Source organism: Nesoenas mayeri, assembly GCF_963082525.1.
Source record: "Nesoenas mayeri genome assembly, chromosome: 24".
Lineage (NCBI taxonomy): Eukaryota > Metazoa > Chordata > Aves > Columbiformes > Columbidae > Nesoenas > Nesoenas mayeri.
The window spans coordinates 4,427,121-4,455,012 of NC_137546.1; the positions used below are offsets into that span (position 1 = coordinate 4,427,121).

Genomic DNA, 27,892 nt, shown 5'->3' on the forward strand with positions numbered 1-27,892 from the left:
AGTTCTATGTTATAACGTCCGTGGATTTCAAGGATTTCTTACCCTTAACACCTTATAACACCACATAATTCAATCAGTTGTACTTGCTGAATTCCACTCAAGTTAACAATTACACCTTTTCTCTTAAGAATCCAGTCTGTTCACTCTTATCACCCCGTACTTTATCTCTTATGACTCATGTTGTTTACTTTCATTCCAGGCAGCTAAATATTTGTTTGTCTTATTGACTAATTCACATCAAAGTTTCTTGCTCTTTTCTTAATGCATATCTTGCATAAGTGGGATTTTTCTAAGCAGATATATTTCATCTGTGTGTTTTATGGGTATAAGAGACACTAGAAAGGATTCACCTTTTTCAGTCAAGATCCCACTTTCAGAGGGAATCTCATTACAGCTTTGTTAGCCAAATGCAGAAGCTTATGGCTCATGAAAAGGAGCATTTCTTTTCTATGACCATGATCACAAGCTTTTATAAGGGTTTTAAAATGGAATATCTGGGAGATTAGTGGAGATAAAGAAATAGTTCAGAGTGTTCGGAGGATAAGCATAGATTGTACTGAGCTAACCCTAACTGAGCTAATTGTCAAGCTGAGCTGATGTTTGTTTGCATTTTATGTTTATGCAAACAAATTCTGTCCAGTCACATGGTGGACAGAAATATATGGAGTCGCACCTGGTCACTCATTCCTTCACTGTCACCACCTCTGCTGGCACAAGCATTGGACTGGCCAAAGGGTCTAATCCCAACCTAAATTACAAGGAGGGATAACGTAGAGTTGTCTTGGCAAAAAAATAGCAAACTATGAATTGTAAAGACATTGAAATCCTCCCTCTAGAATGAATCAGAATGGAGGGTTAGGGCCAAAGTTCTCCAAGTCAAGAGGAAGTTTCCTTCTGACACTGTAAGAGGCACAACAAATACAATTATCCTAAATATAGTCTAGAAAAAGGTAGCTCATGGCCGTTATAGAGTGGGAAGACTTGATTTTTCCAGCTATATCTATCTAGGTAAAGAACTTGGAAAGTCTGGGTATCTCTGAAGAGCACGTACTTACGAGGTTGATTGTTGATGGACTTTGATGCAGAGATTCAAAGCTCTTCATAAAGGATCTGCATTTCCATGAGGTGCCAGGGAGGATTTACCTCCCAAAAGCTCCATCTGCAAGCAAACGGAGAGGAGACACCTTCTTCCATGGAGGATGCAGGATGTTTGGAAGCATCAGGAAGGAACTGAAAGAGAAAATATTTAGGTTTGTTGATTATATATTTTTTTTAAAATTCTCCAGAATCTAAGAAGTGACTGAAGCTTTGTTTAATAGATTGAGACAGAAAACATTTAATGTTTATTTTTACTGTTCTCTTCTTACGCTGTAAGAATCTCTGTTCTCTTCTTATATCAAAGAATAAATTTGCACCATGGCAAAAAACATTTTAAAGCACACAATATATGAGTACTCAGCAATGGGCATACACATATCCATGCAATATACAAAAAATCAGCACAGCAGCACAGATAAAATGCACCTGGAAGCTGAAGATACTTTCAGTAATTCCTATGAATATCCAAATCACAAAGGAAAAAACCAACTAACTACCATCACCAAAACCGCTCTGCTCCATTGTTACATTGCTTATTAGGACAGATCCACCTTTGCTAAACACAGATGCCAAGGTAATTGCCATTGCACATCAAAATAGCTGCCCATGGGATGCCCAGGAGTTGTGAAATATTTCATCACTGTTCTGCAACCACCTTGCACTCCTAATACCTTTGTACACACAAGTGCAGAAAGAGGGCAGTGCGACCTTCACCCTCTGACAGACAAACTGTCCGTAGGAAGAAAACGGTGGGTTAAATTCTTCATGTTGTCACTATGTTAATTAAATATGGTGACAAGTTAGCAGTTACAAAGCTCTGGAGCAACAAGTTGTTAGTCGTGAATTCTTGTTTTCCAGTCCCTCTCAGCAAAATGAAATTATGTTTCTTTGTGCTGTTGATAAAACAGATCTTTTGTTTCATTTTTCCTTCTGCAGGTAGGAGCAACTTACTCTTCAGAGAAAGAGATTCTCCCAGGAGTAATAATAACATTATAACATGATCAAGTTGCAAATGTTCCAATGTTTGAGGATTACAGGATTTGCTGGTTGTGCAAATCAGTACCAGGATTCAGACAGACAGAGGGTTCTTGGAGTCGCCTGGAGTCACTGTGAGGGAGTATTTCACATCTGTTGTATTTCATACCTGTTGTATTTTGTATCTGTTGCAACTGGCTCAGTTTTGTCTCCCGAGCATGTGCAGATACACAACAGAGAAAAAGCTAAAGGATGCCAGCCCAGTATTGACAAGAGTTCAGGCACTGACATTTAGCTCTTCACTGCAAATTAATAAGAAAAGGAGTTCCTAGGGTAGGAGACGATGAGATTTTGTGTTTGGGAACCAGTTCCTCTGGTCTGTCCTACAGGAGCAGGAGATAAGGCAAAAAAATTGGAAGCCGGAGAGAACATAGATTTGAAAGATTATTTAGGGAATGTTCTCCATCCTGGGACACAAACAAGCTTATAAATTGCTGAATCTACACTTGGAAAGCATTATGCATTACTCTGTGTAGCTGCAATGCCTAAAGAAAACAAAACAAAACAAAACAACCAGTTTATTATTTCAGGAACCAACTGGTTTGTTTTTGTTTTGTGTAACAGCATTTCCTAATGATCTTGTCCATGCTATAAGAAAGCTGAGCCTTATACACACCCCGGTCCTGAAGGGTCTGAATTCACTGCTTCCATTTCCCAAGAGTGTCCCAACCACAGGCAACGTGCCTTTCACCAGCAGCCCCCGGCAAGCCCCCTGTATCAAGTGCCACAAGGAAGAATTAACAAAAAGAAACCTGATTTTATACTTAGCACATGAACAACCTTCTGGCAAGGGAGGGAGAGGGAATGAGGACATTGGGAAATGAAAGTCCACAAGGAGTTGTTGGATAAAATAAACAGTTTGGGCAGAGGGAGCAGAACACAGAATCAGCTTCTTCTAAGAGAGTGTTACCACCAGATTCTAAAATGAAGTTCCTTCTTGTTTATTATAAACAATTAGCGAACAGTTTCTAAAGTGAGGAATCAAGTCTGAGGTCTTCTTTTCACTAGATTTAAAGGTGCAATGGCAGAGCAGTGTACGAAATCAGTCATCAAAGGTGACGAAATGTGTTTGTACCACTGAAACCTTGATTTCACTCAAAGGCTAAAGAAGCAAGGTGTGGAGGCACAATAAATCAAGAAACAGAGCAGCTCTGAAGGCGATTACTAAGAAATCCTGTTCCATGGGAACACCCAGAAGTTCAGAAATAATACAGACTTGACTGCATCCAAGAGATAGAGACATAACAACTTTGTGTCTTCTTATAACACTGACGCTACAAATGATCTACCAAGCACTGGTTCTGTGCTGATGGGCAGAGACTCATATTAGCTGCATATAGGACAAACTGCGCACGCAAGCCTGTCTCACAACTAATTCTTACTGTCTGTTTAATTGTACAGTTTGATTGCAGTATGTCTTCATCTTCCTATTAGCATTTTCAAATCTGGGATATAAAGAGAACTGCTAATCCTGTGCCTTTACCTTTGCAGCTGGTTGCTCCCTGTGGTTCCCAGCAGCGCAGGGCAATGGAACTCTTCATAGGGACTTTTCTTGCTGGTTTGACCGTCCTTGTGGCAGTAGCATTCTACTATGAACACTCTAAGGCCAAAGTCCCTCATGGATTTAGTCAGCGCCAAAAGCTTTACTTTTTTCATTACACCTTGAACTTCACATTGGGCCTGGTAAGTAGAACTTCATTAAAGCTGGAGTTTTTAATTTAATTGCTGATAGACGGGTAATGGATTGCTGATTGTTTTTCTGGATGGTTTATGTTTAGCTTTTTAATCCTGCTGCCTCAATGCAGTGCTGGAAGGGTTAAAAAGCTTATTGCACTGTCTATGTGGAACTTTTCCATATAACACAGGGCTTATTTAGAGAGTGATCAACTAAATGGTGTCTGTGATCTTTGTTCTCTTCTATACCTGTGTCGCTCTACTTCTGAGCCATCCAAAAAACAGCTGCCACATTAATCATCTCTTGCTGTTTGCTATGTCTCTATGACTTTCTCTTTTTTGAGATAATACACACAGCCCGGTCCTGCAGCCCTCAGGGAAGCGATCACTTCTTTCCACAACCTATAGGCCAAAACCCAACACCTCACTTTAAGGGAACACATATAATAAAAAACTGGACTTGAATCAGAAAGCAAAGCAAAACCGCAAATTCTGCTGGTTCTTGTCGAACTTCCGTTCACAGGAACTGTACAATTTAAAGCAATACAATTTAAAACAACACCACCAGATTAAAATTTCATTTGCACATTAACAGAAATAACGATGAGGATTATGTGTGGTTACACTGATCACAGATGCCTGTCATAACATTCCTTTTATCAACAGGCAAAATTTCTGGAAAAAGTAGGTATCATCTCAGAGGTCTCTTTCCTGAGGACTGCAATGGAAGGAATACCACCATTAAAAGATAAACATCTTCTTATCAAGGACTTAAGCTTTGAAAGGGTTCCAGTCAGAATTTACCAGCCAAAAGCATCAACCACTGGCCGAAGAAGAGGACTTGTTTTTTTTCATGGAGGAGGTGGACAGTTTGGAAGCATTCGTGAGTAGTATGTATAGTGTGAGCTGTAAATACGAATACTATGTAGTTTCTGATCTGATATAGTATTTCTTAAATGACAAGAAGAGTTGGTAAGTTAAGCAAGATAAATAACAAAAATAATTTCAGGACAGGAATCAGGACAGCTTCATGTTAAGCTGCCTTTATGCAGGTTGTGTATCCATTAATCACAGAATAGAGATAAGAACTTCAGAATATTTTTCATTCAACTTACTTATTTTCAAAGCAAGTTCCAATTCCATTGAAATATTTTCTTTCACAGGTGCCTATGAAAGAATGTGCTGCTATTTTGCTAGAAAAAGCAATTCAGTGGTTGTGTGTGTTGGGTAAGTGGAGTCAATCCAGACAGACGATGTAACAGCCCCAGTGCCTCCCTCGAGGCTCAGTCGTATCCAAACCCCCTGAAGTTGAAAACCAGCACCGTGTTTGAAGTGTGACTGTTTCTGATAAAAGTACAGTTGGCCAGGCCACCGAATAGTCATTTTAGTAGCAGTTCTGAAAAACTGGGGAGGAATATCCACATTTAACTTGCAATCAACCTGAGATGAACATTTAAAATAGTTTTCTGAGGAGCTCTAATGCATTTTTAAAAGAATCAAATTTTAAAAGTTCAAGAAAAGAGCTGATGTCTTGGAAACTGATTAAAATTGTACTAATTACTATTTACATCCTAAAATGCTTGAAGAACAATTAACTCTTATCGATCCTGTTTATAAAGAATTCAGCTTATAGAAAACCACTGAAAATCATTCATATTTTCATTATCAATTTTCTACACTCATATTACAAAATCACAGAATCACAGCATCCCAGAATGTCAGGGATTGGAAGGGACCTCGAAAGCTCATCCAGTGCAATCTCCCCATGGAGCAGGAACACCCAGATGAGGTTACACAGGAAGGTGTCCAGGCGGGTTGGAATGTCTGCACAGAAGGAGACTCCACAACCCCCCTGGGCAGCCTGGGCCAGGCTCTGACACCCTCACCAGGAAGAAGTTTCTTCTCAAATTTAAGTGGAACCTTTTGTGTTTCAGTTTGAGCCCATTACTCCTTGTCCTACCATTGGTTGTCACTGAGAAGAGCCTGGCTCCATCCTCCTGACACTCACCCTTTAGATATCTGTAAACATTAATGAGGTCCCTCCTCAGTCTCCTCTTGTCCAGCTCCAGAGCCCCAGCTCCCTCAGCCTTTCCTCACACGGGAGATGCTCCACTCCCTGCAGCATCTTGGTTGCTGCGCTGGACTCTCTCCAGCAGTTCCCTGTCCTGCTGGAACTGAGGGGCCACAACTGGACACAAGATTCCAGGTGTGGTCTCCCCAGGGCAGAGCAGAGGGGCAGGAGAACCTCTCTGACCTACTGACCACACCCTTCTAATACACACCAGGTACCATTGGCTTCCTGGCCACAAGGGCCCAGTGCTGGCTCATGGTCACCCTGCTGTCCTCAGGATCCCCAGGTCCCTTTCCCCTACGTTGCTCTCTAATAGGTCATTCCCCAACTTACACTGGAACCTGGGGTTGTTCCTGCCCAGATATCAGACTCTACACTTGCCCTTGTTCTATTTCATTACATTTTTCCCTGCCCAGCTCTCCAGCCTGTCCAGGTCTCTGATGGCAGCACAGCTTCCAGTGTCAGCCACTCCTCCCAGCTTGGTGCCATCAGCAAACTTGCTGATAGTGCACTCTATTCCCTCATCCAAATCATTGATGAATATATTGAATAATACAGGCCCCAGCACTGCCCCCTGAGGCACTGCACTAGATCCAGGCCTCAACTGGACTCTGCCCCATTGACCACGACCCTCTGGCTTCTTCCCTTCAGCCAGTTCGCAGTCACCTCACTACCCGCTCATCCAGACCTCACTCCCTCAGTTCAGCTGTGAGGATGCTGGGCGACACTGTGTCAATGCCTCACTCAAGTCAAGGTAGATCATGTCCACCGCTCTGCCATCATCCATGCGTCTTGCTATGTCCTCATAAAAGTCAATGAGGTTGGTCAAGCACGACTTCCCCTTGGTGAAGCCGTGTTGACTGCCCCTCTAACAATTTGTTCAGGAATGTTCACTTCAACTTCTAACTAGAATTGCTGATAACTGATTCATACACACCTGCCTTGCCGCCTGATTCTACAATAAGTCAGCATGTGCCTTCTGTCACCTAAAAGATAAGTAAAGTAGTATTTTGCAAAGGTAAAATAGAGTATTGACTCTCCCAAACATTAACAATAGTAGCAAATAATACATTAAAAGCAGTAATTAAGATCAACCCTGTCACTGTAATTATAATCTCAGAATATTTTCCAGTCTTCAGAATGAAATATATGAATGACAAGATCAGAAAAGGATCATTCACTAGATATGACGATGTCAAAACACTTCCCCTGCTATTTAGGTATCGCTTGGCTCCTGAGCATCCACATCCAGCCCAATTTGAGGACTGTCTCAGTGCCACCATACACTTTATGAAGACTGCAGAAGATTACGGAGCAGACCCTTCTCGCATTGTCATCTGTGGAGACAGCAGCGGTGGGACACTCACCGCTGCTGTTGCCCAAGCACTGGTGAATAGAAGAGATCTCCCAAAGCTGAGAGCACAGATCCTAATATATCCTTTAGTACAGTATGTGGACTTTGAATTGCCTTCTTATCAGCAGAATAAGGGAATCCTTGCTTTTTCAAAGGAACGAATCCTCATTCTTAGTTTGAACTATCTTAATAAAGACCTGTCACTCATGGAAGCGATACTTAAAGGTTGTCATATTCCAGAAGATTTGCAACTGAAGTATCAGAAATGGGTGAGTCCTGACTACATCCCTCATGAGTTTAAAAAAAGAGGGTACAAGCCAAGGACAACACACCCATTCTCAAAAGAACTCTATACGCTGGTCAAGCCTCTGTTTGACTTGGCTTTCTCACCACTGCTAGCTGAAGACAGCGTTATTGCCCAGCTTCCTGAGACCTTCCTTCTAACCTGTGAATTCGATGTGCTTCGAGATGACGGACTGCTGTACAAGAAACGATTAGAGGATCACGGTATAAAAGTGACCTGGTGCCACCTGCAAGAGGGATTTCATGGAATAATATTCTTAGCTTCCCTTGGTGAGGTGACGGCTTTCCGATCTGGAAATAAAGGCCTGGAAAAGATAGTAGATTTTCTAAGACTGATGTAAAATTCCACTTCTTGCTTTCCTTTCCTGATTCCTATCTCTCATTGCTTCCAAAGGTTTTTTAAAAAAACACCATCAATTCTCCTTTTCTTAAACCACCTTCCTAAATTTCTGCATTGCATCTGTCTTATTTTTACCCAATAAATTGATTTGGTGATGGCTTTTTGCTTCATTTTCTCATATTACAAGTAAAATCAGGTGAACTTACCTTTCTTTCCTCTGCCACCTCTCCAGAGTTTTCTCCTGTACCCATAAAAGATCTGGTCCCAATGGCAAGTGTTTTGCAATGCGGTTTATCTCAATAAATTTTTGGTAATATTTATAAAAAAAACACAATTTGAGGAGAATTTGGGGCAGGTAACAGGGCGTGAATGTGCAGGGTAAGTGCATGGGAAAAAGGGGAAAGGGAAAGCAAACTGTCATATGTCATTCTGATCACCAGATGTCAGTACACAATTGAGTGTTTAATGCCAGCAGAACAACTGAATAGACTGAAATATTTTTACTGAACCTGTTGTGCCTTCATAGACTAAACTGTACGTTTACTAACAAAGCATATTTTAAATAATAACAATTGTAAAGTTAGATTACCTGTTCTAAACCAACCCAGTTAGAGCAGTTTATTACAGAAGGCTAAAACTTCAATTATCTTCTGCTTCACTATCTTTATCTTTTTGTACTACTCTAGTTAAGTCAACATATGAGTGCAAGTATTTTGAAAAATAAACAGGCAATTAGAAAACATTCCAAATGTATTAACTCTAGTATTTAAAAATACTACTACTTATTTAAAAGCATTTAACATTATTCTCTGCCTGTGATGTGCATTTTCTGTACTGCTCCTGAAAATAAATAGGCATAATCCTGCAAACTATACCTGCATTTATTCCTGTCAATCTTCTGTCTCTGATTGCCCATCACCTCAATTATTCACTGAGTTTGTTGACTCTCTCATGATAGAGGATGAACTGCTAACCTAAATATTTAGAATAATGAGTCTTGGGCAAATCTGTTAACAGCAAATTAAGGCCAGTTGCAGTTTTTATATTTACATTCAAGCTACTTATGACTTAATAAGAAAACATTTTGGTGTGGTGACCTGTCATGAAATCCCAGGTGGATGTTCTGGAGCAGCTTATTTGGACCCAATTTGTGTGGAGCAGAGTTCACCCGTTCTGAGGAACAGGACTGCACAGTTACTGAGACACATAAGCCGAGATCTCACCCCCACTTCAGAATCACAGAACCATGTTGCCACGGTCCCAGTTGCCAGCTGGGGTTAAACCACAACAGCTACATAACGGAAACCTTCTGTCAAGGAACCATTTCAAAAAAATACCTGCTCTGAACTGTGCCGCACAGGATCCGAATTTTCATTGCTGAATGCTAATACACAATATTTGTCATCATTTTAGTTTGACTTTTTTATAATACAGTACAGCTTTTTACTGTAGAATTCGTTAGCAGATGTTTAACCCAGGAGTCATTTGGAAGGCATCGACTTCAAAGAACAGCTTACAGGAAGAAAGGTTAAAAATAAAGATTTATGGCAGACCAAATGAAAGATGGATTTCAGTCATGAGTAAGAGCAAAATGCGTAGGGGGCAGCTACTCATTTGGGTGGGGAGATGGAGATAACAAAAAGGGAGGACACCAAAATATATGTAGGAGGAGAGCTAAATGAAGCAGACAGATCAAGCAAATACCTTTGAGAAACAGTATCAAAGAGCACGTACTAAGTTGTCATTTCTTAAAGCTTCCTATTGTCACCCTAAAGGGCATACTAAAGCCACCTCACAGAGCCACAGGCTTACAGCTGTGAAGAGGTCTGAGATGCTTTCAGTCATTTGTTCACATAAATACAAGAAATGTGAACGGAAGGACAGTCATTTTCTTACACACTCTACTTGGTAAAACCCAAGTTAGTTAAATTGCACTACGAAGTCCAATTGTCCTACTAAGGTACCTAGAATGAATAAATTAATAATAATTTAAAAATACGACACTACCACACACACACAAAAAAATAACCCAGACAAAAAAAACCCACCAGAGTGTTTCATTTTGAAATGTACATTAAAAACAATGTATCAGAAGCTATTACGTCTGCTTTTCATTCTTCTTTGGAATACATTATTTTTTCCTGTTTCCTTAGCTTTATGCCTTCCAGATAGTTATTAAGCCTGGCTACACTTGATAGCATTACTATCTCAGTCATTATAGCTGCTCCTTTACCATGCTTCAGCTAATTCTCATAGTATTTCCTGTGTTACACATAGCAGGTCTGCAATACCCAACTAACTGCAGGCTGTGTTTCCCAACACGGCCTACAATCAGAACTGAAATGTTTCACAATGTTTTAGAGAACGACATTACAAGAGAAACAGTAACACATGACATTGGTATAACTCATTAGCACTGACTCCCCGGACACTACTGTCTTTAGCAGTGTTTGATTTGAAGGCTGCCTGCCTCTTACGCTGATAAACAACTGATGTGAATCTGATAAGTTTTATGTATTTTCAATCTACAAGAGGTCTGGGATCTCACATCTTCACAAGCCTTACAAGAACTGACAAGCCAGGGGACAAAACAGCAAAGACCATATTTCTTTAAATAGGTATTTTTATAATTCTTTGCCTTCCCATCATGACTATGACCATTAGAAATAGCTGAAAATTGCATAAACAGTGGCTCACTGATGAGAAAATGGGAAGAATTTACTGAATTATAATCAATTCTATACTCATCATGTGATATATTAAACATGTCAGTCTCCAGCAATGCTAATGGTTTATTCCCTTTCAGGCACTCCATGAAGTGAATATCTTCCACCTTTTGTAAACAGAAACACTTCTTCTCTTTCTGGCAGTGGGAACAGTTGTGAATATGAGCATTCCTAGAAGGACCAAGTAGCCCTGAGTCCATGGGAGTTTCTTGACTCTGGGAAAACATGGAAACTGTGGTAACAGGACAGGAAGGAAGGACTGACGTGCTGACACAGCACAGTTAGAACATGCTCTCAGCATACACAGAGTATGCTCTAAGAGTAAAATATTCAAATATTAAGACTAAAATATTAAAATACTATTCTGAAACCTTACTCAACCAATGTTTCTTTAACAACAGAAAGGCTATAATGCACACCTAAAAGATTTTTTTCAGACTGTCAAGCCTGTACAACAGATTGTCACTGAAGACAATCGCCAAGGCACAACATCAAAAAGCAAAGAAAAGCTTCAAACTGTCCCTTTAAAATGTATTTCTAAAAAAAAGACAGGAAGTAAATATTCCTTCCACTCTGTCATATCCATCAAAACTTCAAAACAAAGATGGCATCTCTAAGGTGTTTTTGTTTTCATTAAAGGTGTTTAATTATTGACTCACGGAAAGCTGTGAAGAAAAGACTGCTGCCAATACGGTGTCAGCAGCAGCTTATTCAGCCACAGCAGACATACACGTCCTCTTTGGCATGAAGCTTTCATAGTCTAGACTGATCTACTCCCAATATCAGGCGTCCAGTTAAATTATCAACTGCTCTTAAAAGTTACATTTACTGCCACTGCAGTAGTAAGTGCCTTTATGAGCTTCCTATTCCTGATTACAGGTTCAGCACAGAATTTCCCTCCCCTGAGGATTCAAACACAAGAAATCATCAAGAACGCTGAAATACAATATTCAAAGCTGATCTCCATATGGTAATTTATTTCAGGATATTTTGACTGATGGCGCAGACATCAGAAATAAGCACTAAGAAAGAACTGTGTTGTTCTGCAGTTTTCCTGGGAATATATGGCAAACCAAACACTCAATAAAACCCCAGAGGCTGTGCTATAATATCACACTACACAGAAACTATTTATGGAACCAATAACCAAACCCATTAATAGAATGACCCTGCTGCGTTGCAGAAGAAGCCCTATGGATAAATGTGGATAAGTTTAGGACAGAATGAACATTGACCATGGGCATCTGGGCTTGGTATCAACACTCTACAGTCTGACATGTAACGAACTCTGTCACTGTATCAGCTGTCATGACGGCTTTGCTTCAGAGAATCCCAGAATGTCAGGGGTTGGAAGGGACCTCGAAAGCTCATCCAGTGCAATCCCCCCATGGAGCAGGAACACCCAGATGAGGTTACACAGGAAGGTGTCCAGGCGGGTTGGAATGTCTGCACAGAAGGAGACTCCACAACCCCCCTGGGCAGCCTGGGCCAGGCTCTGACACCCTCACCAGGAAGAAGTTCCTTCTCAAATTTAAGTGGAACCTTTTGTGTTCCAATTTGAACCCATTACCTCTAGTCCTATCATTGGCTGTCACCAAGAAGAGCCTGGCTCCATCCTCCTGACACTGCCCCTTTCCATATTGATCCCCAGGAATGAGTCCCCCCTCAGTGTCCTCTTGTCCAGCTCCAGAGCCCCAGCTCCCTCAGCCTTTCCTCACACGGGAGATGCTCCACTCCCTTCAGCATCTTTGTTGCCCTGCGCTGGACTCTCTGCAGCAGTTCCCTGTCCTGCTGGAACTGAGGGGCCACAACTGGACACAAGATTCCAGGTGTGGTCTCCCCAGGGCAGAGCAGAGGGGCAGAAGAACCTCTCTGACCTACTGACCATCCCCTTCTAATCCACCTCAGGTACCATTGGCCTTCCTGGCCACAAGGGTCCAGTGCTGGCTCACGGTCCCTTTCCCCTACGCTGCTCTCTAATAGGCCATTCTCCAACTAAGACTGGAAATCTGGGGTTGTTCCTGCCCAGATACAAGACTCTACACTTGCTCTTGTTATATTTCATTACGTTTTTCCCTGCCCAGCTCTCCAGCCTGTCCAGGTCTCTGATGGCAGCACAGCTTCCAGTGTCAGCCACTCCTCCCAGCTTGGTGTCATCACCAAACTTGCTGATAGTGCACTCTATTCCCTCCTCCAAATCACTGATGAATATATTGAATAATACAGGCCCTAGCACTGCCCCCTGAGGCACTGCACTAGATCCAGGCCTCAACTGGACTCTGCCCCATTGACCACGACCCTCTGGCTTCTTCCCTTCAGCCAGTTCACAGTCACCTCACTATCCGCTCATCCAGACCGCACTCCCTCAGTTCAGCTGTGAGGATGCTGTGGGATTCTGTGTCAAATGCCTCACTCAAGTCACATCACATCCACCGCTCTGCCATCATCCATCCATCTTGCTATGTCCTCATAAAAGTCAATGAGGTTGGTCAAGCATGACTTCCCCTTGGTGAAGCCATGTTGACTGCCCCTAATGACCCTCTTACCCCTGGTATGCCTTGAGATGGCACCAAGAAGTCATTCCATCAGTTTCCCAGGGATAGAGATGATGCCGACCTCCCTCTTTTTTTAGTATAATAAAGTGTTGCCAGTAGTACCATTAGCAAAAGAGGGGTGGAGAAAATTAGTGTATTGCAACATTAATATATATGTCTGCTTAAGAACAAGTGATTAGTCTCCTGTGCCGTCATCTCAGAAACACCTGAGAACAAAACTTAAGACCATGTAGTTTATTTAGCATTCACTTCCATTGAAGTGAAATGGCATCTGTTTATACAACTTTAGCAATAATAGGAATATTTTTCATTTCTCCTTTTATAATACCAGCACTAGTTTTTTTGGGGTTACTTTATGATTTTTTGAAGTCTGAACTGCCACCCGGAATTGAGCAACCTCTAAAGCTTCGTGTGTTCAATTCATTGCTGGTTACAATCATGATCTTGGTAAGTTGATTCACTTTTATTGCGGTAGGATATTCGGGAGCTGGACGATAATGGCTTTAAGAAAAAAAAAGCAATTCACCCCTTGAAGCCTGTAAGCATTGTTATCTGAACCAAATCATGTTAAATTGACTCCTAAAACTGATATGACTAATCTAAAAAGCGTATTTAGATTGTTCAGAGCCTCTGTCAAGCTGCAGCCACTTTACATTGGAAAACTGTTTTACATAAAAACTAAAATAAAAACTATATGTCTACTGTAGCTATTTGATCTGCATGTACACATAATAATGCTACCCATTCAGAGGCAAGCCTATATTACTCCTTTTTACATTTGCTTCATTCTATCCTTATTATCCGCAATCAGACCTATATATTCATGGATTTATACATGCAGTGTAGTGTGAAAAACAAAATAAATACAAATAAAAATGGATAGGAATGGCGAGGTGTTTCTTCTGGTGTGGCTGGCTCCAAAAGTAAGGTAGAGGTATATTTAATAATGTGTATAGGTTTTGCTGCTGCTTTAAAAATGCCTGTGTGTTTGTACATTTATTCGCATGACAGTAAATATAATTCCAATATATCAATTTTCATTAACTCCCTAACATAGAGACCAATGAAAAATGTTTCAAATGGGAAGTAGAAATAAATTATTATGGAAAAAAAAGGCGATATTTTCAGTTTCAAAAGATTTGCCTATTTTTCCAAGTTCAGGACAATAACAAACCCACTGCTTTTCACAAAATTATGGGGTCATTTCTCAAATGCAAGTGTTACAAAATTAAGAAGCTACCAAGCTGGGACTTGTTCCTTCCACCTCTGAAGTTGTACGCTACTGTCAGAAACTTAGCACAGATGTGTTAGTCTTACAACATTAATTTCCTTGGGCTAAAAGTGACCACTGAATTCTGTCCCTTACAAATAGCAAACTATTTTGATATTGGACTTCAAACCAGTTGATTTTAAAGTTAACGCTTTATGGCACAGCTCTTCTTCTTATTTTTCGATACATAAAAATACACAATGAGCAAGAGGACAACTGTCTACGCAGAATAGGGTTGATGTGTTATTTTGTGGCAATCTTCAACATTTAATTCTATCAAAACTGTTCAATGACTTCTCAACTATCCCCGTAACTCCACTGAAGCACTGTCTCCAGTATCTCCTGAAATACAACACACTAAAATTAACCCAGGATTTTTTTTAAAGAGAGTTGGAACCCTTTGCACTAATCACTTGCCGAATTCTTTCTTTCCAATAGGGCAAGATCTTGAAGAAGCTGGGGATCTGCAGTGATTTAAGCTTATTGCGAGTTGCGCTAGATGGAATACCACCATGGAGAGATTCAAAACTTCTTATCAAAGATCTCAAAGTAGATGAGGTACCGTTGAGGATTTATCAGCCTAAAGGGCCACCTACTGGCAAAAGAAGAGGAATACTTTATTTTCACGGAGGCGCTGGCACGTTTGGGAGCATTAGTAAGAAACTAGAAAGTTTTCTTTTTAAATTCCAATCTAAACCTTTACATTTGTACCTTCAGACACGTGTCAGTTAATATCTCACCTGTCCTTCCTAAGCACAATAGTCTTTGCAGTCTCAATACCAACTGCAAAGCTCCTTGTGGAATTAAGTCTAGTGCACAATTAAGCGTCACCACATTTCTGTCTCCTTTGGGCACCAGGTAAAGCTGATGAAAGCAGCTCTTAGCAGATCTGAGGCTGCTAAATGCAGAACTGTGGTCCAGAAGATTCAGTTTGCTGGGGATAGAGCATGAAAAGAAAACACATGTGCTCAGGTCACTGTGAGGGAAGTTCAGCTCAGAGGATGCTCTCGTACCTTAATTAACTGCTAGCTGAAAATAAGGTATAGCAACGGTCCTGGAGCAAGGGCTGGAATCCATGTCTCTTCCCTCCTTCTTCTCTGTACTCCATCTTTTCTGGAAATATAACTTAAAATCCTTTTAGGCTGATAGGAACTCAGCATAGCTTACTTTCTGGAATAATCACAGCATCGTGAAAATGGCAATGCTGTTGCCAAAACCAATACAACCTGGCTTCACTCTTTGGAACAATGCCTGCGTTACTTCCCAAGGAGAAATGTTTAGTTTGGGATCTCAACTGGACTAAAGTGTTTTGTGTAAGCTTGGATAGGGCCTCACAGTCTAGAATTTAAGGTATAACTCTGCCTAGCACTCAACTTTTGTGTAGAAACACTATAAAAGTCAGTGTTTCTCAGCTTGCAGTCCAGGCATCAAAGGAAGTCTAAAAGACATAAGAGCATGGTCCAGGAAAGAATTTAAAGACCACATTAACCTCCCCCATAAATATATTCCCATTCATGCAAAGAAGGAATCAAAATGAAGGAAAATACAAATAACAAATGAGCATTAAAAATAGAATCAACATAGAGGAGTTTGATTCTCGTGGTGGAGACGTAAAGAATGCTTTATTTCTTTTTCAGAAAGGGAGACAAGCCTTTGATTGTCTCAGTAGCTGCTGGCTGTTCTGATCTCTTTCTGAGCAACCACGTCTAGTGTGCTTTGTCTGGAAGCCAAGGCACCTAACACGCAAATCTAGAGTTCATTGCAGGGGTCAGACAGGGAAGTTTGTGGGTTTTGAATCCTTCACTGTTCCAAAGGGTGAGAAAAGTGCTTCTGTACAGAGAATAAGTGACTGGACTACAACTCTTCAGTCTGGAAAAGATTTTAAAATGTCATTTCTGATAAACTTTCTCTTTAGGAGCCTTTGAAAGAATATGCCGCCATATCGCCAAAAAATGCAACGCAGTGGTTGTGTCTGTTGGGTAAGTGCTACTTTGGTGCAGAAGTATTTATGGTTAATTCAGTTCACAGTCGACACATTTCTGAATAATATGCTGAATATATTTGCTATTTTAGACTGTGCTCCCTATTTTTTGCTTTAGCCTTTAATTTGATTTAAGAATGTGCTTGTGGGCAAAGTATTCTAAAATAATTATAACACCATTAGTTTGTCTTTCCAACCCATACTAGTTAAAAAGAAATATAATCTTTAAAATTTAGAAAAAAAGCCCTACATAACTACCATACCAGTCAATCATGAAAAACACAAATTAGATTTTTGTAATTACATTTATAATAACCACACTATGTTTGACATTTCAGTTATCGTTTGGCTCCTGAACACCCATACCCAGGGCAATATTTTGATTGCCTCAATGCCACCTTATACTTTATGAGGAATTTAGAAGAGTATCATGTGGATCCTGCTCTCATCATCATTAGCGGTGACAGCTGTGGAGCTAATTTTGCCACGGTTATTTGCCAAATACTGCTGAATAAAAGAGATCTCCCAAAAGTACGTGCTCAGGTCTTACTTTATCCAGGACTCCAGGCGCTAGATTTCCATTTGCCTTCCTATCAGCAGAATGCTTCAGTCCCCATATTGTTTCGGAAGCTAGTTATCTACTTCTGTTTTCGTTACCTTAATAAAGAACCAGCCGTTTTGGAAGATGTCCTACAAAACTGCCATGTTCCTGAGAGTATGAAACAGAAGTATAAAAAATGGATAAGTGCTGACAATATTCCTGATGAATTTAAGATTAGAGGCTACGCACCACAGAAACCCACTTCATTTAAACCTGAAGTCCATGAAGCAATCAAAGAAATTTTAACAGGAACATTTTCCCCACTTTTAGCTGAAGACTCCATTATTTGCCAGATGCCTGAATCCTACATTGTGACCTGTGAGTTTGATGTGCTTAGAGACGATGGACTGTTATACAAGAAGCGATTAGAGGACAACGGCGTTAAAGTAACCTGGTATCATTCTGAGAGTGGTTTCCATGGAATTGTATCTTTCTTTGGTTATGGGATTTTTTCCTTCTTATCTGCAAAAAAGATAATGGATAATACTGTGAATTTCATAAACAGTTTATAAAGCTATTTTTCAGAACAAAGATGCTAGTCTTACATTATCCTTGGCAAAGAATGTAAACATTGTTGATCTATGTTTTGGATTTTGACTGGATTTTGTACTTTCTAATTTCTCCTTCTGCAATGACTCTCAATTATTTAAAGCACCACCATTCTAGAAAACATTATAAAACCATATCAGCATGATGGAGATGCAGCAGCGAGGCACCTGGCACATACTGTTTCAGCTCAGCTCTAGCATCTCGGCGTGGCTGGCACACGTTCCAGGCAAGCGGCAAGAACATCTCTTCCTGAAGATTCTTCAGCTGTCCAGAAATGCTGAAGACAACAACTGGGGTCAAATTCAGCCCCTGGGAGAGACTGGAGATGGTTTGGGTACCAGATGGAGAGCCCAAGAACTCAGGTTCTGGGAAGTCTTATGTCAGGTAGTGAATTTGCAGCTCTGCATTTTAATTTCTAGGGTTAGTTTGCACAAAGGCTACACTTCTCTTGAAAAAGTGTAGTCAAAAGAAAGGCTTCTGGAGCAGAAGTGCTAAACCGGAGCTAGTGTGGGTTTGATGTTGTCTGGAATCTGATAAATGATGGTTCATTTTGGAACTTGATTCTTAAACTGGAATTCCTAAACTTTAATGAGAGGTAAACTGAGCATGAATCTAAATTCAGCCTCCTGTGTTGTTTTTTAACCACGTTCTTCTTTTAGAGGAAAACACGAATGCAAAAAACCCCTGATATTGAGGTGATGAGATAATTTCATAAGTGCACCTTTCCAAAAAAACATTGATGACAATATATTTGGCCCTTTAGAGTGATAATCATCATATCCAGGCTCCTACCTTTGCACAGCCCTAGAGAACCTCTTCTGAATAATGTTTCATCAAGTCACAAACTCAAAGCACACAGATGCCCTGTGTCCATTTTCCATCTCTAATTAAAGATTAACATGGTTTATTCCTAACAATCTTCTTCCGGGTAAGGATTGGTTTCTTGCCAAAAAAATGGTATGATGCTAGCATGGATTTTTTAATCCATTTTGGACTTTGACCTTTCGTCAAATAAAGGGAAAGACAAGAGAGTGGGAGAGGGAAAAATACCAACTAATGTGTTTGTAAAAAGGAGGGGAAAGGTTTTCACTAGAGCAACCTTCTAACGAACAAAGAATCAGGAAGTAGGAAGCCAAAGATATCAGGGAAAGTTATATCAAAGACATTTCAGGTCACTTTGCCGCTCAGCAAAATGGCAGTTGCTTACATACTGCTGGTGTTATTCTTAGCAGTTTTTGTTGCCGGATTTATATTACTGGTCTTGGGGGCAATTAATTTTGATTTATCCAACTCGGACATTCCTTCTGGAGTGGATCGGCCTGTAAAGCTCCGAATCGTTCACATATCTATAATATGCACAGCTGTGGTGGTAAGTGAACCTTGTGTGATTTCTTGGGGAAGAATGGTGTACCTGTAGATTTTAAACTTAATGCAACGCTAGAGTCCTGCTTGGAATTAATTTTCAGAGAGAGAAGTGGGCATAACTCTCATGCTACATGTTGAATATAGAAGCTGAGCTTTACTTAAGAAACTTTTACCAGGTTTTTTGCACTACACCGCATGATTACAATCCTGCCTAGCTCTTACATTAGGCAGTATGAAAATGGTGCCTCACACAAGCATTTGAAAGCCTGACTGTGCTTCTACAATGAATTGTGCTAACCTAGCAATAATTTGATTAAGAACACTTATACAGGTTGGATCATTTCTATTTCTAGGTTCAGAATGTATCAGATGTCTTTGGGCTGTGGTTTCAAGCTTTTCGTGGACTTGGGGATGAGGAGTCACATATTTATTTTGAAGACAAAATTAGAAACTGACCATTTCAAAGCTGGTTTTGGGAAGGGGGAGTTTTTGTCACACCAGTGACAAAATGAGGTAATGATGCCCAAGAGGAGCTGAAGGAATCCCATCTCTCCCGAGCACTTTTATAACTCCTGCAGCAGCTAAGCATGGAATTGATGGGAACTATCCCAGCCAGCCCGACTTCTCTTGCCTTACCAGCATCCAACCTCAGGTGATCTCTGCTGACAAAGATCTTGCCAAATCAGAGGGATTTCCATGTGATGACAGATGTATAGATGCTGTCATGATGGAAGATATTAAAAACACATGAGAGAGCAGAGGTTGTAGATATACTTAATAAATTACTTACACACCTCCAGGAAGGGCAAACTATTTAAAACGAAATATATATATATATATATAATCTGTCAGAAATAATCTAGATTATAGTAGATTACAGTAATGAATTCTAGATATATAGTCTCATGCTTTGGCTGTGCACACATTGCAATCAGAAAGAGATTACTTAAGCAGCTGGACAAGCCAGTTCTCTTTTTATCATCTATACTCTACCCATTAGTACCAATAATCAGAATTGTACGCTGCAATGTAAACAACACAGGATGAAAGAAACAGAGCAAGCTGAATGTAAAGGGGAGACTATTCTTGAAAGTTTTTCCCTGTCTGCTTGGAAAATAGCAAATACAATAGAATAAATCACTTTATCATGTTCGTATACAATCAGAGACACTAAGACTAGCTTCTATAATTAATTAAAATCAGTATGTTGCAAAATGTATTAGCTTCTTCAGTCTCAAAATCAGACATAAGAGAACATCATAAACAGCTGATGTCACTGAACAAAAGGTCTTTCATAGGTAAAGATATTGAGAGTCATAACACTGTACTGACAATCCATTCAAATCTGGTGGTCTAATGAAAAATATTCATAACAAAATAGTGAATATTAAGAGCTTGATCCAAATCTTCATAAAGACTGAAGTACTGGTTTGGCCTGACTGAATAATATATTTCAAAAGAGATGTTATACTTTTTTTGTTTGGTTGGTTTTGCAAAGCTATGTTGGACCAGTAGCTCTCATTTGCATTTTTTTCAGAATAGCCAGTGAAAACCAAACTTGTTTTCAATGTTAGAAAGCTGAGAAAGCAAAAGAATATTATTTCACTAGTCTTTGTTAATGCTGCATTGATTTGGGATTGTGTTCTTCAGTGAACACTGCTCTTGATGAGACTTCTCATGAGGCTACTGTTCCTTGTTCAGTTGTACTACACCTGTACACCTACTCCACTAAAATATACAACTTAGACATCACATGTGTACTGCACATACAGTGCCTTTGCTTTGGAAAATAAAGTCTTGAGTGAACTCCCTATTCTATTTGTCTTTGAACAGGGAAAGATTTTGGAAAAAATTGGCATCTGCAGTCAGTTTAGCTTTATGCGGTACATACAAGATCGAACGCCTGTAGGAGTGGACCCAAAGCTCCTCATCAAGAACCTGTGGTTTGATAAGGTGCCTATAAGGATCTATCAGCCCAAGGTTCCATCTGCCAGCCAAAGGAGAGGAGTTATGTTCTTCCATGGAGGAGGATGGGTAGTCGGAAGTCTTGGTAAGATATCTAACAGCAAAAATATTACAATTTAGTTAAAGATGTATCTGCTTCATAAATGGTAAAGTTGATTATCATTTGATGTGTAGCAGTTACGAAGTTGGAGTGTAACCAGAGGTGCACTCTAAGTCTTGCTGTCGGAAGAAAGCATCTGCTGTGCACCATGTGCATTTTTCTTAAAGACAAGGACAATGAGATATGAGGAGAAAAATACAGTGAGCAAATACTGCAATAGGAAGATGAGGGTGTACAGGTCTGAGGAGCTATGTAGGAAGGGACAGAGAAAGGTAGATAGTATTTTCTTCTTGCAATTCTTTGACTTATGCAATATATAACATTAGTACTCTGGCGAAAAAACCCAAACCAAAACCAAACCCCACCAAATATGTTTCTTTCAGAGGTCTATGAAAACATATGCCGCTTTATCGCCAGAGAAAGTGAATCAGTGGTTGTATCTGTTGGGTGAGTCTTTTCTCATGCTGTATTTTAGAGATTATTTCCCATAGTGTGAGCATCACCTTACAGCTTCCCTGATCAGAGCAACAACCATTCCCAGATAAATGTTCCTGTGGGACTTTTCAAGCTTGTGATTTACAAATTCACTCTGCTCTTGTCTGGAGCCACTGGAGACTGACTCAGTTTTCATTGTCTATGCCACAAATAGAAAATTAAGTTTTCAATCAATGTTTTCCAATTCCAAACTCAAAATTGATAATAAACAAATAGTAAGCCATATATTCTACTTAATTCTTATTCAAGGAAACTCTGGTTGATGCTTACAGAAGCACTACCTGAATGACAACCTAATATCATTATCAATATACAGACGTAATGATTTGGATTATGAGGATATAGTTGCACTGTAACAAAGACATAAAAAAGAAATATTCTTATTTGTATTCAACCCATAGAAAGGTAAAGCATAAACCAACTACACAGCTCAATAAAACCTAGACAGAATTGTCTCTTTTTGTATATTAGGTATCGTTTAGCCCCTGAACACAAATACCCTGCTGCGTATGAAGACTGTCTCAATGCCACCATACACTTCATGAAGAATAGTGAGCACTACGGCGTGGATCCTGCCAATGTCATTGTCTGTGGGGACAGTGCTGGGGGCAATCTGGCAGCTGCTGTTTGCCAGACCCTCGCAGGTAGATCAGACCTCCCCAAACTACGTGCTCAGATCTTGATCTACCCAGGTCTTCAGGCACTGGACTTCAATTTACCATCTTACCAGCAGAATCGAGCAGTCCCTCTCTTATACCGAGAACATGCCGCTTTCTATGTGTTACAGTACCTAAATGGGAATTTATTGCACATGCAAGAGGTCTTGGAGGGCTCTCATATCCCTATAGATATTAAATTAAAATATAGGAAGTGGGTAAGTCCAGATAACATCCCTGAAAAATTTAAGATCAGAGGCTACAAACCACACGTGCTACTAGACTGGACACCTGAAGTTTTTGACAAAGTTAAACGATTCTGTGAGCCCACCCTGTGCCCACTGTTGGCCGAAGACGCTGTTATTCGGCAGCTGCCCGAGTCTTTCATCCTGACCTGTGAGTACGACGTGCTGCGGGACGACGGCTTGCTTTACAAGAAGAGACTGGAGGACAACGGTGTTCCAGTGACCTGGTGCCACCTCGAGGACGGAGTCCATGGCATCATAAGCTTATTTGATAAATATGTTTTGTCATTTCCAGCTGCAAAAAGGGGTGCTGACAATATTGTCAGCTTTCTAAAAAGCTTATAGAAACTATTTTCTTTCTTTCTACTGCCAATTTTCTGTGGTCTTTTATGCTTATAAACCCCATGTGAGAGGTTTTAGTAGGACAATCTGTTAACAATCAATTATGTCAATGTGATCACTGCAAAATATATTTTAAGAATGCTATGCAAGTTTCTTTTAGTGCTGTTTGAAGTATTCTATGTGTAGTCTGCCTATTTTAATGATCTATTTGGAGCAGACACTTGCTATTCTCTCAGTAAATATTAAAGATGCAGTAAAACTTAAAACAACATCTGGTCTGACCCATTTTGTTTAATTATGATCTATGGTTTCATTCTTCCTAGAAGATGGTATTTTGGTAAAGGAGAAGTTGCTGATATTACACTGCTATTCAATGCCTGTGTCTAAGATTCCCAGTCACTGACTTGCACAAGATTTCTACGGGCTGGGTAATTGGTATTTTGGACCTGAAAAAATGAAGTCAAAGCTGCAACTGTGCCCAACAAAGATACTCTATTAACAGCTTTGTGTAAATGTTTTCCTATGTTTATTAAAAATATGGGTACGCTGAAAAACTTGCTCCTGTGCTTAAATACTCTAACAGCAAAGCAAGACTGATGCATTTACTTTTGAAGAGCACATATTCGTTAGCTTTTTTTATCATGTTAGTTCCCGTTTTATTTTCTAAATGTCCTTGTTAAAACTATATATTCAAAACTACTTAACAAATGTCACGACTGAGGAAACAATATGTTGTGCCTGCAGATCAGATGCAAGAGGTAATTTAACCTCTGCGGTAGCTGCCTCTCCTTGTAAACAGCAACCCATCAGAAACTAGAAATTCATTCAGCACTTAACTCCTGTCTCTGAGCTGCCATTCATAACATCTGCAACCCGAAAACACCATGCAAAATAACAGGCCATGCACCAGTCCCACAATTAAGGTGAAGCTAAACAGGAAATTAATCACACTCTGCCACATCTCCAATATGATGTGTGCTGGCACCTTACGCAACATTTCCAAACACTTTTAAAGCCAGCAACACCCGAGAGATCTGTTCGAACTTGGACTGCTCTGAGGTTTACTATTATCTCTAAAAGCTAAAACAAATACACTTGTGAAGACACCTCACCTTTGGTTAAGTGAAATGGCATTCATTTATATATTGCCAGTGATACTGCTGGTGATTTTTACCGCTTCATTCATCCTACCAATTATAGGAACAATTCGATCTGAGTATTCCAACACATGCATCCCTCCTGGTGTGAATCATCCTGGAAAGCTCCGAATTGTCCATGCTTCTATGGTTATGACATCTGCTCTGGTGAGTTATTCTGCCATGTTTTCTGCCAGAAACGTGGTTTCAGTGTTATTTTTGTAAGGTCGTATATGTATATACTAGAATCCTGCTGGCTTCATAAAGACTTAAATGAGTCTTTCCTTTTTGGGGGGCTGATTTTAGAGGGTGATATTTGTAAAATCATTCTGTCAGACCTCACATAGTTTCAGTCAGGTTTTCCCTATTACACAGGGATGAAGCCAACCACAAGAGTCTAAGCTTTATCAGCTGTGCTTCCCTAATTCAGTTTAAATTAATTATTTATCGAAAGCGAGATTGCTTTGATGTCCATTTCAGCTAAGCGCAGATGATGTTTTCAGGCCATTCTTGGGGCCTTCCAGTAACACTGAGGGAAAGCCGGGTGCTTTTAAGCGGATAAAACCAGACTCACAGGGAACTTGAGAGGCACAACACCTGTGTTGTGAGCCTTTAAGTGGCACGAAGCTGGTGCGAAACCCAAGGATTGATGACTCTGAGAAAAAAAACACCTATTTTTATTCCTCCCCCAAGACATTTTGCCTGTCAGAGCGTGAGTGGAACGCACGGGCCTACCTGCTCAGGCGCACGGTGCCAAGGCGACCAGCAGCCTCACAGGGGCCACCATGGCCCTGGGACCACCACGGCTCCGTCTTCTGGGCCGGCTTTCTGGCGAGGCCCGGGCCGGAGCGGCAGAGGCTCTGGAGCAGGCTGACCCGCCAACACGAAGCCCGGGTGTCCCCTCGGCAGCCGCGGGCAGGCGGGCGCGGGGTCTCCTCACAGCAACCTGTGGTGTCCGGAGCCTCCCCTGGGGCGGCCCGCGGGGAGGCCGCGCTCCGCTCAGCCGGGCTCTCCTCTCTCTCTTCCAACAGGGGAAGATTTTGGAGAAGATCAGGGTGTGCAGCGAGTTCGCCTTCGCCCGCTACGTGCTGTCCGGGAGGAGGCTGGGGCCGGAGCCGCGGCTCTGGCTGGAGGACGCCGAGTTGGGCCGGGTGCCGGTGCGGGTGTACCGGCCCCGCGCGCCACCTGCCGGCCCGCGGGCGGCCGCCATCTTCTTCCACGGCGGCGGCTGGGTGTACGGCGGCACCGGTACGGCGGGCAGGGATGCTGAGCGCTCCGCAGCTGCGAGCTGCTGTTGTTATCCTCTGGAGGCGGGGGGGGGGGGGTGATCCTGCCCCGAGATGTGGCAGAAAGTCTGAAATCTGGCCGAGTTTTCCCGTCATCTTCGGGCAGCTCGGTGCGCCGGGTGAGCCGTGAGGGGAGGCGGCAGCGCTGAGGGGACAGGGGCGGTGTGGGGGTCGGGAAGGGCGGGAAAAGGAGGTTGCTAGAGCGGGCAGCTAACAACCCCCCAACTTTTTGCAGCTACCTACGAAGACATCTGCCGTTACATTGCCAGAAAGAGCGAGTCAGTGGTTGTGTCCGTTGGGTGAGTTATGTCAGTGCTACCCTATGGAGGTCCTGCTGCTTTGCTCAGAACCCCAGTGCTGCACGTCCTGTGCGAACGCTCCTCAATAAACCATTTCCCCGGGGTCCCAGATGGTCAGGCAGAATTTCAAGGGGGCTATTTTCATTTCTTCTCCTCTGCCCCGAATCTGCTAATGCAGGGAGAGTACAGACTCCAAAGTGAGGTTTGTGTATCTCACAACACAGAGCTACGCTGACACCAAACAAAATTGTAACACTAATCATACAGAAAAATATAACTGCCTCATTATTTAAATAAAGAAAAATAAAACAAAACAATTGTCCAGAGAAAATACCCTAACACAAGGTGAGGTGCAGACTGATTGAATTACTTCATCCACAAGCCACAGTCTACACCAGAAAAGTAAAATGAACTTGTATCACTCAAGTTCTAATCAGAGCTGATCTCAGAAGACTTAAACTATGCTACATCCTCACAACTTCATCCCAGTGGCTATATCTGTGATAACTCGCTGGACAGAAACCTGTTTAGCAGATGACACCCCCCAAACAACACAGGGAAAGCCAAGGTGCTGTACAAAATTTGTGTTTAGTTATATTTGCTGCTCTTATTTTGTTGCCTTTTTGTGTATTAGGTATCGTTTAGCCCCTGAACACAAATGCCCTGCTGCGTATGAAGACTGTCTCAATGCCACCATACACTTCATGAAGAATAGTGAGCACTACGGCGTGGATCCTGCCAATGTCATTGTCTGTGGGGACAGTGCTGGGGGCAATCTGGCAGCTGCTGTTTGCCAGACCCTCGCAGGTAGATCAGACCTCCCCAAACTACGTGCTCAGATCTTGATCTACCCAGGTCTTCAGGCACTGGACTTCAATTTACCATCTTACCAGCAGAATCGAGGAGTCCCTATGGTATTTCGAGAACGTATCGCTTTCTTTGCTTTGCAGTACCTAAATGGAAATGCACTGCACAGGCAAGAGGTCTTGGAGGGCTCTCATGTTCCTCCAGACATGAGGCTGAAGTACAGGAAGTGGGTGAGTCCAGATAATATCCCCGAAAAATTTAAGGTCAGAGGCTACAAACCACACAAGCCCCGTGAATTCAATGCTGAAGTTTTTGACAAAGTTAAAGGATTCTTTGACTCCACCGTATCTCCACTGTTGGCCGAAGACGCTGTTATTCAGCAGCTGCCCGAGTCTTTCATCCTGACCTGTGAGCACGACGTGCTGCGGGACGACGGCTTGCTTTACAAGAAGAGACTGGAGGACAACGGTGTTCCAGTGACCTGGTACCACCTCGAGGACGGATTCCATGGCATCATAAGCTTATTTGATCTTTATGTTTTGTCATTTACATCTGGGAAAAGGGGACTGGACAGAATTGTTGAATTCATAAAAGGACTGTAAAACCAATTTTCCCTCTTTATGTTTGTTCCACTGATGTTTCCATTTAGGCTCCTAAACCTCAGGTAGTACTTTACAGCAAAAATGTGATACCTTTTGATATGTAAAATACCAATTTTGATATTCATGAACTTCAAATACTGTCTCAACACTGGTCTTTGTCCTCATGAGCCTATTGACAGTTCAGTCTCTACAGTTTTAATGTTTTCCATATGTTGTGTTTCCATCCCTTTTCTTTCAAATCAGCACCTGATTGATTTCTTGTATTTAATTACCAGATTATTTACTTTATTTGGATTAAATAACTCCTGTAAATTACTGTCAGGATCTTTGTGATATCCATTTGATAAACTCCAAAGCATGAGTTCATTTTATCTAGGTAAAAAGTACAGGTTAGGTACATAGTGAGTTGGAGGAAAGCTCTGGAAAACCAGATCAAGGTCTCAGTGAGGAGATTTTACATGTATTCAGCGGGTGTGGCTGATCCACATCTGCAAGAATAGCTGTAGGAGGCCCGAGTTAATTTGGGACACCTTGCTGGAGGCAAGGAAGGGCTGTCCTGGTTTTGGAATAACCATAGCTCTGCAAACTCCTGCTTAATTTGCAGTGTCTCCATTATGCTCGTTGAAGCTCAAGGCAAGAGATACTGGTAGAGAGCAAACACTTAGGTCAGGTTTTAGAAAGACAGTGAGTGAACTGGGCTCTTGATCTGTGTGTACTGGAAGGTTTACCTCAAAGACACAAAAAATAGGAATCAAAATGTTTTTAAGTTCTTTCTAAGAGAGGTACCCTGATAATATTCTTTTTGTTTTTTAGAATTCATGCTGTGATATTTCTCCATATTTTGAGTTTTCTTTACAGGACAGGGCACTGTATTCCTTGACATGATGCTTCATTACACCCGGCTGATGGAAGCAAGGAAAACTAGTACTGAGCATACACGAAATAGTAAGATTGATGACATTAAAATCCTAAGGAAAAAAAGTAATCCCAAGACTGAGGAAATCAGATTTTTTTACAAAAACAGGTGCTGTCTTCCG

At 41.2% G+C, this 27,892-nt stretch overlaps 4 protein-coding genes across 4 annotated transcripts; all 4 read left to right on the forward strand.

The window, feature by feature from the left end:
- Positions 1-2,291: 2,291 nt before the first annotated feature.
- LOC308049231 (arylacetamide deacetylase-like 4) lies at positions 2,292-7,876 on the forward strand (the record flags this gene model as incomplete). The annotated part of the gene is made up of 5 exons (XM_080358771.1): positions 2,292-2,336; positions 3,625-3,816; positions 4,474-4,690; positions 4,971-5,034; positions 7,099-7,876. 5 exons carry the CDS (start codon positions 2,292-2,294, stop codon positions 7,874-7,876), a joined length of 1,296 nt encoding a protein of 431 aa, XP_080214897.1.
- Positions 7,877-13,420: 5,544 nt separating this feature from the next.
- Positions 13,421-17,520, forward strand: LOC308049328 (arylacetamide deacetylase-like 4; the record flags this gene model as incomplete). Its single annotated transcript, XM_080358905.1, has 4 exons — positions 13,421-13,603; positions 14,865-15,081; positions 16,342-16,405; positions 16,746-17,520. 4 exons carry the CDS (start codon positions 13,421-13,423, stop codon positions 17,518-17,520), a joined length of 1,239 nt encoding a protein of 412 aa, XP_080215031.1.
- Positions 17,521-18,749: 1,229 nt separating this feature from the next.
- On the forward strand, positions 18,750-22,728 carry LOC308049329 (arylacetamide deacetylase-like 4; the record flags this gene model as incomplete). The annotated part of the gene is made up of 4 exons (XM_080358906.1): positions 18,750-18,926; positions 20,756-20,972; positions 21,371-21,434; positions 21,954-22,728. 4 exons carry the CDS (start codon positions 18,750-18,752, stop codon positions 22,726-22,728), a joined length of 1,233 nt encoding a protein of 410 aa, XP_080215032.1.
- Positions 22,729-24,646: 1,918 nt separating this feature from the next.
- Positions 24,647-26,855, forward strand: LOC308049232 (arylacetamide deacetylase-like 4; the record flags this gene model as incomplete). Its single annotated transcript, XM_080358772.1, has 3 exons — positions 24,647-25,109; positions 25,383-25,446; positions 26,081-26,855. The coding sequence occupies 3 exons, from the start codon at positions 24,647-24,649 to the stop codon at positions 26,853-26,855; spliced, it is 1,302 nt and encodes a 433-aa protein (XP_080214898.1).
- Positions 26,856-27,892: the final 1,037 nt, after the last annotated feature.